At 42.6% G+C, this 14,032-nt stretch overlaps 2 protein-coding genes across 2 annotated transcripts; both read right to left on the bottom strand.

Annotated features, from left to right (window-relative positions):
- Positions 1-446: 446 nt before the first annotated feature.
- Positions 447-1,481, bottom strand: LOC109166970 (uncharacterized mitochondrial protein AtMg00810-like). Its single transcript, XM_019315870.1, has one exon. The coding sequence runs from the start codon at positions 1,479-1,481 to the stop codon at positions 447-449; it is 1,035 nt and encodes a 344-aa protein (XP_019171415.1).
- Positions 1,482-5,612: 4,131 nt separating this feature from the next.
- Positions 5,613-6,605, bottom strand: LOC109166969. The gene is made up of 2 exons (XM_019315868.1): positions 5,962-6,605; positions 5,613-5,841 (listed from the first exon to the last, which is right to left on the bottom strand). The coding sequence occupies exons 1-2, from the start codon at positions 6,603-6,605 to the stop codon at positions 5,613-5,615; spliced, it is 873 nt and encodes a 290-aa protein (XP_019171413.1).
- Positions 6,606-14,032: the final 7,427 nt, after the last annotated feature.

Genomic DNA, 14,032 nt, shown 5'->3' with positions numbered 1-14,032 from the left:
AATCAGGTTGTGTAGGTATTGGTATCTCATCTGGTGCAATTTGAATGACCTAAAAACGAAAATTGATTGTTAGCAAAAACAAAAGTGATGTTCAAACCTCATTGTTGACTGGCTGAAACTCAACATGAACTTCTCCTTGCACTGCCTCAACATGGACTGCCTCAACATGCACTGCCTGATCCAAGACAGTAACTTCTGGTCTCTGAACTTGTTGCGGAGCCACAAGAAGCGTGAAGAAAGAAAGAATGAAGGGAAGAAAAGAAATTCTCATTAACCATATCAAAGCCTTTCATCTGTTCTTATGTACAGCAAAGGGAAAAGCACAGAAGAAGAAAAGAAGAGGGAAAAGCAGTTACAACGGCAAATCAACTTCTAACTGCTAAGGGCCTAGGATGGTGACAAGTGTCAAGCCAAGATCATTTCTGTTGATCTCCTAAAAGCCCCCCTCAAGCTGGATTGTATAGATTTAGCAAGCCAAGCTTGGAAATGTAACTCTGGAAAGATGCTGGACAATGAGTCTTGGTGAACGGATCGGCCAACTGATTTTCAGAGGAAATGTGAAAGAGTTTTATGAGCCCTTTGTGTAGCTTTTCTCTCACAAGATGACAATCAAGTTCTATGTGCTTAGTCCTCTCATGAAATACAGGGTTTTCTGCAATTGCAATAGCAGACTTGCTATCACAATATATGGCCACCTCCTCATAATTCTGTATTCCAAGTTCTGCCAGTAGAAATTTTAACCATTGAATCTCACAAGTTGTAGTTGCTAGAGCCCTATATTCTGCTTCTGATGAGGACTTGGAGACTGTGGGCTGTTTCTTGGACTTCCAAGAGATCAAGGCATTCCCAAGGAAAATGCAGAAGCCAGTCACAGATTTTCTGGTGTCAACACATGCTCCCCAGGCTGAGTCAGAGAAGGCTTTTAGGAGTAAATCAGAGGAGGATGGGAAGAACAAGCCTTGACCAGGAGCTGCCTTCAAGTACCTCAGCACTCTGTATGCAGCTTGCAGATGCAGACTTGTAGGTTTGTCAAGGAATTGAGAAAGCTGTTTTGTTGCAAAGCTAATGTCAGGCCTGGTGACAGTTAGATATAGTAGCTTGCCAATTATCCTTCTGTAGTGACTATTATCCTCTAGTAGCTCACCTTCATCTTTGCTTAACTTGTGTGAAGGGACTGTAGGACTATAAACAGGCTTTGCATTTGTAAAACCTGTGTCTTCAAGAAGCTCAATAGTATATTTTCCCTGGCACACTGCAATGCCTTTACTATGCCTTGCCACTTCTAGGCCAAGGAAATATTTCAAAGGACCTAAATCCTTTATTTGAAAATTTGTGCTGAGTTGTGTTTTGACTTCCTGTATGATCTTCAAATCTGCACTTGCAATTACAATATCATCAACGTAGACTAATAGAGCCACAAAGGACTCATCTTTACCTATGGTAAACAAGGAGTTATCAGGGACTGCTTGCTTAAATCCCATACTTTGTAAGGCAAGTGTAAGCTTGGTGTTCCACTGTCTACTGGCCTATTTTAGGCCATACAAGGACTTGATTAGTCTGCACACTTGGTTATTATTGTTTCCAGAATATCCAAGGGGCATTTGCATGTAGACCTCTTCTTCTAAGTTCCCAGTTCTTTGCTGCTGCCACTGCTAACAATGTTCTAATGGTGGTCATCTTGGCAACTGGGCTGAATGTGTCTAAGTAATCAATGCCAAGAGTCTGATTGTATCCCTTTGCCACAAGCCTAGCCTTATATCTTTCAACATTGCCATCAGCTTTATATTTCACCTTATACACCCATTTGCACCCAATGGCCTTTTTAAAAGGGGGTAAATCCACCAGCTGCCAAGTGTTGTTTTTCTGCAAAGCATCAATCTCATCTTGCATAGCCTTCCTCCAGCATTCATGTTTTACTGCTTCATAGTAGTTTCCAGGTTCAGATTGGTGGGATATATTCATCACAAATGACTGAAAAGATGGTGTCGAACCACTGTAATCTACCACCTTGCTCATGGCATGAGGAGAGGTTTTCAGCTTGGTACTCTGACAGACATAGTCCTGTAAGTATCCTGGTGCCTGCCTGTGCCTGGTTGATCTCCTATTGTCTTGTTGTTGATGATTATGAGTAGAATTAGATGGCAGTTCAAGAGACAACTCAATATGCTCATCATGACTGCTTGCTGGACTTTGCAGCACATCTGGTGATTGATCTGGATGAGGGTGGATGTGATCACCTTCCCTAGCTGGTGACTGTTGAGGGGTGAGAACCTGATGAGGCCAAGCTTGTTCATTTTCTCTACTAGCTTGGTCTTGAGTCTGAGGCACCTCATGATCCTCAAGAGGTGCAGAAATCATGGTAGGAAGTATGATTTCAGACCCTACTTTTGGAGACACAGAGTGTTGAAAGGGAAAAACCAGCTCATGGAAGACAACATCCCTGGATATGAATAGCTCTTTGGACACAAGGTCATATACCTTGTATCCCTTTTTTCCACCTGCATAGCCAAGGAAAATACACTTCTTGGCTCTGGATCCCATCTTTGTCATTGGCCCAACATTAGTGGCATATGCCAAGCATCCAAAGACCCTCAAGTGTTGATAGGATGGGATCCTTTTTATCAGGACTTGGTATGGAACTTGGTTGTTGATGGCAGCTGATGGGAGTCTATTGATTATGTAAGCTGCATGTAGGACACATTCTCCCCAAAACCTGTCTGGCAAGTTGGCCTGACATTTTAGGGCTCTAGCAGTAGATAGCAAGTGACCATGTTTCCTCTCCACTCTACTGTTTTGTTGAGGTGTGTAATTGCATGAGATCTGATGTACGATACCCTTCTGTTTGAAGAACTCCACCATCTTAAATTCCAATCCATTATCTGATCTGATGCACTTTATGTTTGCCCCAAACTGATTCTTGATAAGATTGAAGAACTCAATGATCAGTCCTCTTACTTCTGCCTTGGATTTCATCAGATAAATCCACACAGCTCTACTATGATCATCCAGAATTGTGAGAAAATAATGATGGCCATGAGTGGTGGGCACTTTATAAGGGCCCCATATGTCCATATGTAGTAAATCAAAGCAATTAGATGTCAAGGAACTGCTAGACTGAAAAGGAAGCCTTTTCTGTTTTGCAAAATGGCAACTATCACATATCATATCCCTGTTAAACTGAATCATTGGTTCTATTTCTCTAAGAGATTATATTTTTGAATGTGAGGCATGCCTAAGCCTGGCATGCCATAGAATACATCTATTTGCAACAGAAATAGAGCTACATACAGAATGTGCAGAAATAGGAAAAACTAAGTAATATAGTCCATTTCTTAGCTCAGCTCTTCCAATCATCTTGCCATGGGGAGCATCCTGTATAATGCATTGATCAGAGTACATTTTCACAGTGTGGTTAGAGTGCTTAGTGAAAGAACTCACAGACATCAAGTTGTAATGGAACTCTGGGATATAGAGGACATTGTGCAGGATCAAATCATCAGATAGGCAAACTGATCCTGTGAAATCAATGGCAGCTTGTTGCCCATTTGGCAAGCTAACAAACATATTTTGTGTCCTTTTTTGATTGTTTAACAGCTCTAAGTCACACATAATATGGTGTGTAGCACCACTATCAATAATCCAATCTGTTCTACCATATTTAACAGAACTTACTGAAGGAGGCATACCTTCATTATGAAATTCCACTGACACAGTGTTGGCAAGGGCCTATGAGGGCTGCTTGAAGTCCAGAGGTGAGTTGGGACTCTCTCCAACTGGTTTCTTGGCCTGTATGAATTCCATGAACCTTTTTACATCATCTTGAGTGAATGCCATATTCCCATCAGAGTTCTGATGCAGTGTTGCTGGTGGACCTTGGATCTGGTTCACAGATTTATTTCTTGGCCTTGGTTTCCATCCGGGAGGATATCAATGCTGCTTATAACATTTGTCCTGAGTATGACCTGTGTACCCACAATATGTACACACAGGTTTCTTGTTGAACCCTGATAGTTTCTTGAAGCCTTGCTGAGGATGATTAGTGTCTGTTCTAGCTAGTAGAGCACTGGCAGCAGTGCTACTCTCCCCTGCCTGGTACAACTGACTCCCAAAACCATTGTAGGCCATATGGAATTGTCTCTCTTGTTGAGCAATCATGGAATAGGCCTCATTAACATCTGGAAGTGGCCTCATTAACATGATCTGATTCATAGCACCCGTATACTTCTCATGCAATCCAATGAGAAATATAGACAATCTATCCTTTTCTGCTTATCCATTCAACTCATCGATTTTCCTTCCACACTCGCAATTTGTGTTACAAATACAGCTCATTTGAGGCCTAAGAATGCTCAGCTCATCCCACAAAAGCTTTTGTCTAGTAAAATATTCATTCAAAGAATTATCCCCCCTGCTTGGTTTGGTATATTTCACACTTGATTTCAGCAATTCGAAACAAGTCTTGCTGACTAAATCTCCTTTTCAAATCATTCCAAATGCCATAAGCAGTGTCAATCCATAACACGCTACGAGCAATGGTGGGGGAAAGTGTGCGCACAATCCAAGTAGAAACAATGTTATTACACCTTTCCCAGGCTAGGAATCTGTCTAGGTTATCTGCACTAGGCTTCATAATGCTTCCATTGATAAATGGAACCTTATTTTTACATGAGAGGGCCATTGTCATTGCCCTAGCCCACGAGTGATAGTTTGGACCCTCGAGAGGGGTAGAAACCAGATCTAAAGCCGGATTTTCATTGATGTGAAGGAAGTAGGGATTGGATTGTGACTGAGGATCAAAGGTTACCTCATTTCCATTCAATCCACTCGCCGGAGTATCAGTAGGAGGTGTTGAGTTCGTCGCATTGGTGTTGACGGTTGGGCTTCCTGCTGTGTTGTCCATCGCTGGTGTTCGATTGCTCAGAGAAGGCCAAGCTGTTGTCGCAATTTGTAGGGTGGGTGAAAGCTCCTAATTAGTGTGCTCTGATACCATGTTGTGGAACCACAAGAAGCGTGAAGAAAGAAGGAACGAAGGGAAGAAAAGAAATTCTCATTAACCATATCAAAGCCTTTCATATGTTCTTATGTACAGCAGAGGGAAAAACACAGAAGAAGAAAAGAAGAGGGAAAAGCAGTTACAACGGCAAATCAACTTCTAACTGCTAAGGGCCTAGGATGGTGACAAGTGTCAAGCCAAGATCATTTCTGTTGATCTCCTAAAAGAACTTGCATTGGAACCTATTTAACATATATAACAAGTAAGCTTAGGTATTAGGTAAGATAATTAAAGTTGAAACGTACTTATTACATCAACCATTTCCTATTGATCCTCAGTAGTAACTTCTTGTCTCTGAACTGGCACTAGAACTCGTTGCTTTGTTCCCATTTTCTTTGGTTTGGTTCTTTTTTTTTTTCTGAGAGGGTTTCTGCAAGCATTGTAATGGAATCTATTACATGCCAAAATTTCAAATGATACAACCTAAACTAATGAGATCATACTTACAGCTTTATTGGAATTGAGAGGACATTTCCTGCTGTTGTGACCTCTTTGCTTGCAGAAGGTGCAATGTTATACAATATGCCTTCTAGACATATGGACCCCATCATTGGTGATTTTATTTTTTTTCATCAGCTCCTCTCAGTCTTAATTTCCTTGGCCTGTCAGGTTTTGCCTTGTATTCAGGTGGCAAAGGTGCTTCTCTATGAGTATGAGGCCACTCATTTGGTCCAGCCATTGCATTTATTCCACATCCATACACTTTCAAGTAGGTCTCAACATTGTAGCAGCTATCAACATACTCCAATACATTGTGTCTCTTCATCCAGATTGCACATATGGCATGTCTGCAATGGATTCCAGTTAAGTCCCATTTCCTGCATGAGTATGTTTTTTTCTGCCCAAATCCACAGTGTGTTGCTCCCTAGTATGCATTTGTTTTAACTTCAAACAAATTCAAATCACACTGTAAGGGTATAAAACCTCCTGCAAATTTCTCTTCTAATGCAATTTTCTTCACAATATTAGGGCAAACAATTCCAGTCCATTCATCTGCATCTTGTTTATTTTTGAATAACCTTGTCATCAATAAAGTCCTAAGACTCTCAAGGCAACTGATCAATGGTGTTTCCCTAGCCTTAACTATCATGGCATTGAAGCACTCACACATATTGTTTACTAGAATATCACAAAGGGCAGAAGTAGTAAAGTGGGACCTGGACCATTCAGATGGATGTTTGTCTCCCAACCAACCAAATGCTAAGTTGTCAAGCTCTTTCATCTTTCTCATTGACTCCTTAAAACAATTTACTGTGGTGTCTCTGGCTGCTGCCCAAAGTGTGTCCTTAATAGCATTCCCATGAAAGCCTGCGGCCTTCATATTGGCATACAAATGCCTTACACAGAATCTAAGAACCACATTTGGTAACACAACACTAAATGCAGGCAGCAACCCCTTCTGCTTATCTGAAATGAATATGTATTCATTTTCTGATACAACATCAATGCCCAAATCATGCTTTAATAATGCTAAAAACCAGCTCCATGATTCCTTGTTTTCACCCTCAACCATTGCATACGCAATTGGAAATATCTCATCATTCGGATCCATGGCAGTTGCAGTAAGTAAATAGCCACCATACTTTGATCTTAAGTGTAACACCCAAAATTTTAAAAACTTTTAAAGCTTATGAAATAAAGGCAAATCGATTATTTATTCCCAAACAGAGCATAAAGTAAACATGATAGTCAGGGTGCTATGCCACATCTGAGCTAGAGAACTCAGATGCACATGCTAAACTAACTAACAAAGCCAAATTAATATCCAAATACAAATCAAGGCACACAGGCCATCTCATAAAAGCTAGAACTATCTAAACTAAGTCCACGAATCCAACTAGCGTTCTCTGAAGCTACTCAACTGTTCCAGAAAACATTCGGTGTAACAGCCATCAGCGAATAATGCTGGTAACCCACTCCAACGCGTTAAGTACAATATAAGTAGATATAAGGAAATCATTTTGATACTGGAATACATATATATCCTAAGCAACCCTAGCTTTAAACCAAGACCAAGACACAAGACATAACAATAGACTTGACACTATAGAATGATCATAAAGACTAGCATGCATCCTAGAACGCAATACAAGACATAATAGACGGATAAGCTCATAAATAACAAATAGAGACAACAATGGGGTTCAATGACAATCAATTAGCAAGTAATCATCAAGGCACACAATCCATCTTCCAACCTTATACCAAGTTCCAACCTTGACGCTCCCCTCTGTCCTTATATCAGTTCCAACCTGTACCTCCAGACCACCCTTACATCGCCTCCCTTATTCCTCCGGGCAACTACATGCCCCCACCGACCAACCACCTACCAACCACTTCATATCATGATAGCGCCGCAATGCCATTCGCATGATCCGTACCTCTAATACCAATACCAAGGGGTCAGCGCATATAGCCCCGACAAGGCACCGCATCACTTATATCCTGACCCATGCTCAAGGCAAGCTAGTCGAAGGTGGGTTTGTGCCTTCAGCACATTAACCGCTAGGTCTGTACCTTTAGAACAATGACCGGGCACTCATTGTACCATCCGCCAACAATTCATTTCCACCCATCACAATCTCATCATCATCATCATCATCCTTAGTCACACCGATCATTGCGTAATGACCACGATACTCATCATCATTCAATCAATCAACACATAATCAATCAATAGTAATCAAGACATAGCAACAACGACATGTACTACACATAAATTCCTAGAACGGTATTCAAAACATCAAACGAGACTCATACACGTCAAACGGGGTACAACGGGACACAACGGGACACGGGGAAACATCAAATGGGGAAAAACAGCACGCCACGTACCCACTTCCCATCGAGTGGAGGACCACCCACCAGCCACCCGCCGGTGGGCAACCATGATTCCAGCGGGTGGCCGGCGGGCGCTGGAATTGGGCACTCGGGGCAGCGGGTAGGTGGTGGGGACTCGTCTCCCCACCTACCCCCCACTGGTACTACGGTAGAAATTCAGTTCCGGGTTCGTTCGGGGAACTCAAAACCATGTCCAAACACATTATTACACGTAACAACAACATCACGGATTCAATTAACAAAGATTAAACCAAGAACCATTCCAAATACGTTCTAACACGATTCCTAAATATGCCAAGACTCAATATCAATCATATAATGGTTCGGGAGCATCCAGAACCTCAAGAACATCAATAAATCTATATACAAAGCCCTAAAGACAAGTCCTAGGCTAGACTCAACACCTGATTATGCATAAACCCACCCAAATATACCAAGAACATCACAGCAACGAGATTCACGATATAAACCCTAGGGACAAGCTCTAGACATAACTAAAATGCAAGATTACACATATAATCAATTACAATATCAAGATCATCAAGATTATCACATAAACACAATATAAATCATAGGCAAGGCTCTATCAAGACTCAATCACGGAATCACACGTACAATTACCAAAGGAGCCAATAAATAAGATATAGCAAGGAAAATAGGTTTTGTAAGACATGGGTTACCTCTTAGCCCTAATCAATATCCTTCGCTACTAAGGTTCTTCTCTAAGATTCTTCTCCCAATTGATCTTCCAAGGCTTGTTGGTGGGGGATTTCTTTGGCTGTATTACCTAAGAGTATTTTTGAGTGAGAGGGAGGTGAGGAAGGGTTCTATCTGCTTCCTAATCCTCTATTTATATGTTTAAGGGAAACCTATTCAGAGTCTGAATAATAAGGCCCACTTTCCTATTTCCTTATGGGCTTAAGGTTCCTAGTTCAGGCAAAGGTCCACGATTCATTGCGGACCACCTGGATTAATTAAGAGAATTACAATTGGATTAAATCTCTTTTAATTATTTTAAATGACAGGAATCAATTTAATAATTAATTCGGATTTGAAGGCCGTAACACGGGGTGTTACATCCTCCCCCCTAACAGAAAGCTTCGTCTCTGAAGCTTAAAGGTGATGAGGACGAACCTAACTCCTTAGCCTAAGGTTCAGTCTATGTTACCTTGTGCGAATAGTTCGGGGTAGCGTTCCCTCATGGTGCTTTCGAGTTCCCATGTCGCCTCCTCGGTTCCGTGATTGGACCAGAGGACTTTAACCATCTCTATGGTCTTCCAGTGAGTTGCTCTTGTCTTTGTGTCCAGGATCTTCACAGGTTTTTCCTCGTAGGACAGGGCATCATCCAAGCACACGATTTCGGGTTGTAATACGTGAGACGCGTCGTGTACATATTTCTTTAGTTGCGACACGTGGAATACGTTGTGTACCCGCTCTAGTTCCCGACTTTCTCCAGGATTTCGTAGGGACCAACGAATCTAGGACTTAGCTTCCCTTTCCTTCCGAATCTCATCACTCCCCGAGTGGGTGAAATCTTTAGCCAAACCTTCTCTCCCGCGGAGAATTCATCTTGTTTTCTACCTAGATCGGCGTAGGATTTCTAGCGGTCCTATGTAGCCTTCATTCTCTCTTGTATGTGTATGACTTTTGTTATGGTGTCTTGTAAATACTGTGGCCCCAGAGTCACTGGATTGACCATGTCCTCCCAACATATGGGAGTCCTACACTTTTGGCCATATAGTGCTTCGTAGGGGGCCATACGGATGCTTGCGTGATGGGTGTTATTGTAAGAGAATTCGATTAGATCTAGATGTTCCTCCCATGTTCCCTGGAAGTCTAACATACAGGCTCTCAACATATCTTTGAGGGTTTGGATCGTCTTCTCGGTTTAGCCGTCGGTAGTGGGGTGGAAGGCGGTGCTCAATTTTAGTCTAGTCCCCATGGCCGATTGTAGTGTTTTCCAGAACTGCGAGAGGAATCTAGGATCTCTATCAGAAATGATGTTTCGTGGGATCCCGTGATATTTGACTACCTGATTGATGTAGGATTTGGCTAGTTGTGTCATTGTTCAAGTCTCTTTCATGGCAATAAACTGCGCTGTCTTGGTTAATCGATCCACTATTACACAGATTTTGTATTTTCCAGTCGGTGTCGTGGGTAGACCTCCCACGATGTCCATTGAGATAGAATCCCACTTCCCTTGGGGTATTTCGAGGGGCTGTACGAGTCCCTTGGGTTTGCACCGCTCAGCTTTTACTCTTTGGCAATTCAGGCATTTACTCACAAAGTCTGCTACCTCCTTTTTCATGTTGGGCCACCAAAATAACTTCTTCACATCTTGGTACAGTTTATCGCCTCCAGGGTGAACGGAGTAAGGTGAACCATGCCCCTTCTCTAGGATTTGTCTCTTTAGGTGGGGGTGCGTTGCGGGTATGCACCATCTTCCCTTGTAGCGGAGGCTGCCGTCATTAAATAGTTCGAACGGCCCCTTCTTCCCTTCGACTAGGCCGAGTTAAATCTTTCCAAATTTAGGATATTGTTGTTGTCCGATTTTGATTTCTTCGAATAGTGTGGGTATGATCCTGAGATTAAATAGTTGGATCTCTGAATCCGTTCGTCCTTGCTCCACTATTTCTAAATTTAACTTATGGAATTCCCTACATAGTTCGTCTGCCAGTACCCACGTGGTGTTAAGGGAGTGGCTCGTTTTTCGGCTTAGTGCGTCTGCCACTACGTTAGCCTTTCCTTCGTGGTATTGGATATCCAGGTCGTAATCCTTTACAAGTTCTAACCACCTCCTATGTCGCATATTCAGGTCCTTCTGAGTGAAGATATATTTTAGGCTTTTATGGTCTGTGTAGATCTTGCATCGTACCCCATATAGGTAATGCCTCCAGATTTTTAGAGCAAACACAATGGCCGCTAATTCCAGGTCGTGAGTAGGGTAATTTTCCTCGTGGGTTTTGAGTGGCCTAGACGCGTATGCTATCACCTTGCTATTTTGGATTAACACGTATCCCAGCCCCTTTTTAGAAGCGTCACTGAAAACTTCGAATCCTTCTATTCCCGAGGATAGCGCCAATACTGGGGTTGTGGTCAATCTTTCCTTTAGTTCCTGAAAAGCCGAAGCACAACTAGCGTCCCATCGGAAGGAAATTTCCTTCTTCATGAGTCTCGTCATGGGTTGGGCTATTTTGGTGAAATCGGGTACAAATCTTCGATAGTAACCGGCCAACCCAAGGAAGCTCCTAATTTCTGGAACTGTCTTTGGTGTAGGCCAGTCTTTGACTGCGCGTATCTTGGTTGGGTCCACCCTGATTCCCTCTTTGGTTATCACGTGGCCCAAGAATGCCACGCTGTTCTTCCAGAATTCACATTTGGAGAGTTTGGCATATAGCTGTTTTTCCCTCAGGGTTTGTAAGGTTGTGCAGAGGTGCCTCTCATGTTCTTCCTTGTCTTGTGAGTAGACCAAGATGTCATCGATAAATATAATCACGAAGTTGTCTAGGTAGGGCCGAAATACGCGATTCATAAGATCCATGAATACTGCGGGAGCATTGGTCAACCCGAATGGTATTACTGTGAACTCATAGTGGTCGTAGTGAGTTCGGAAGGCTGTCTTCGGGATGTCCTGGTTGGCTACTTTGATTTGATGGTATCCAGATCTCAAGTCAATTTTTGAGAATACTCCTGCTCCCTTGAGTTGGTTGAACAAGTCGTATATTCGAGGGATATGATACTTTTTCTCTATGGTAACCTAGTTCAATTCCCTGTAATCAATGCATAATCGCATGCTCCCATCTTTCTTTTTGACGAATAGTACTTGTGCTCCCCACAGTGAGGTGTTGGGCGTATGTACCCTTTATCTAGTAAGTCTTGTAATTGTGCTTTTAGTTCTTGCATTTCTTTTGGTGCCATTCTATAGGGTGCCTTTGAGATGGGGGCGGTGCCCGGCATTAAATCCATGGTGAATTCCACCTCCCTGGGCGAGGGTACCTCGGGGATCTCGTATCGGAAGACATCCGCGAATTCGTCCACTACCGGAATTGACTGCGGTTCGTTACTTCCAGCATCCAGATCCTCAATTAAGCATAGAAAGGCTTTGCACCCTTTCGTTAAGTATTTCTTCATCTTCATCATGTTTACTAGCTTGACTTCCGAGTTCTTGGTAGATCCGCAGTAGGATATCCTTTTTCCGTTCGGTCCCCTTAAGACCACTTTTTGTTCACCGCATAGGATTTGTGCCTTGAATTTTCCCAACCAGTCTATTCCTAAGATTACCTGTATTCCGTCCAACTTGAACTAGATTAGATTGCTGGGAAATTCCATCCCACCAATGGTGATCATTATGTCTTTGTACATGCAATCACACTTCAACACTTCGCTTGACGCCACCTTGACCCTTAGTTGTACCCATGTGCTCGTGGTTAGGCCGAGCCTTGCAGCGAATTCAGCTGCTATGAATGAGTTGGTGGCTCCTGAATCAAATAGTACGACGGTGGGAGTGGCGTGCACGAGGAATGTTCTGGTTACCACGTCGCCATCCCTGACTCGGGCCTTAGTGATGGCAAGGATCCTTCCCTAGGTGACTTCCGTCCCCTCTCCTGGGACCTGCGCCGTTGTCTCCCCCCGACCTTGTGGTGGAGTGACCTTGGCGACTTTCAATCTCTGTGGAGGGATCGTGGGGCTTCTCTCGACTTTCCTTTTGTGTGCCTCGGGTGTTCTCAGTGGGTTGCGTTGTATTCGTTGGAGCTTGGCTGCCTTGGTGTAGGCCTCCTCGAGTGTCTTTGGTTTAGTTGCGGTCAAGGCTTTTTGGTTTTCGATGTTGAGCCCGATAACGAACCTTTCCACCTTGATGGTTTCTGTAGGGGCCAACCCGCTGGTGAGGCGAGCCAACTCTAGGAACTTCTTATTGTATTCCTCTACTGTGGCATTCCCCTGCCTTAGGTGTAAGAATTCTTCGCTCATGGCCGTATGGACATGCTGGGGGTAGAAACGTTCCCTCAGTTTGGTTTGTAAGACCGGCCAGCTCATGCCCGGTTCCGGTCCTGCCTGTGCCCACCATACATCGGCCCCATACCGAAGGTAGAGTGAGGCTATCTTGGCTTGATGCTCCTCTCGACAACCTATTATCTCGAAGATCTTGTTGAAAGTCCAAATCCATTCTTCGAGTGTCGCAGGATTCTCTTCTCCGGCGAAAGAAGGGGGGTCGTATTCCCTAATTCGACGTGCTAGGTCGTGGTCTCCGTCTATTGGGGCTGGATCATTGTTAGTTGTTAAGGCGTGGTTCAGTGTTTGAACGATCTGAGTCAATCATTGCAGGTTCTGAGTCAAGAGATCGTGTGTGTGAGGTTCCGAGGTCTCTGTGTGACACCCCGTATTTTCCTAAAATAAATTATAATCCCGATATTAAATATTTTGCTAAAAGTATTTATATAAACCTAATTATCTTTTAGATGGGATTTGTCTAATTATTTTATTAAATATGTATCTTGCTTCCTAAAATGACTAAGCCCAAAATATAATAATGTATATATATTTTGTATGACCCTTGATCCAAAAGAGTTAGCCAACCCAAAGTGTGGTCTTGAACCATGACCCAACCCACCATTTATAACCTAAGTCCAATTCCCACTTTTGACCCAACCCAAGTTAGCATGATGCCCTATCTATTTATAGAGTATACTATATATAAATAAATAAATAAATAAATAAATAAATAAATAAATAAATAAATAAATAAATAAATATATATATATATATATATATATATATATATATATATATATATATATATATATATATATATATATATATATATATATATATATATATATATATATATATATATATATATATATATATATATATATATATATATATATATGTATTATGGTTTCGTGCCTCCTCCCCAAAATAATCTGACCAGCAAACTCTCTTTCCCTTCTTCCCTTCGATTTCCGGCGTAGTCAAGCAAGGACGGCGGTGGTGGTACCTTGGCTTCTCCGGCGTCACAGGTAGCGTTCTGGCATCGATGCGAGGCAGAGAACGACCGGCGGTGGTGGCTTGGTCTTCCAACAACAGTCCGGCGAGGCTGGTTCTCGACGGTGACGATGAAGGGTGTTCACGGTGAAGAGA

The sequence above is a fragment of the Ipomoea nil genome, unplaced genomic scaffold (assembly GCF_001879475.1).
Source record: "Ipomoea nil cultivar Tokyo-kokei standard unplaced genomic scaffold, Asagao_1.1 scaffold3142, whole genome shotgun sequence".
Taxonomy (NCBI): Eukaryota; Viridiplantae; Streptophyta; class Magnoliopsida; order Solanales; family Convolvulaceae; genus Ipomoea; species Ipomoea nil.
The sequence above is the reverse complement of the archived record's forward strand: the minus strand, read 5'-3'. Positions and strand labels throughout refer to the sequence as shown.

What these genes read in the sequence shown, in the direction of transcription:
- LOC109166970 (XM_019315870.1), bottom strand. Translation starts at nt 1,481, where the DNA reads ATGGGATTTAAGCAAGCAGTCCCTGATAACTCCTTGTTTACCATAGGT.
- LOC109166969 (XM_019315868.1), bottom strand. Translation starts at nt 6,605, where the DNA reads ATGGATCCGAATGATGAGATATTTCCAATTGCGTATGCAATGGTTGAG. An exon ending in GGAGGTTTTATACCCTTACA is followed by an intron (nt 5,842 to 5,961) that starts GTGTGATTTGAA and finishes AATCCATTGCAG; the next exon opens with ACATGCCATATGTGCAATCT.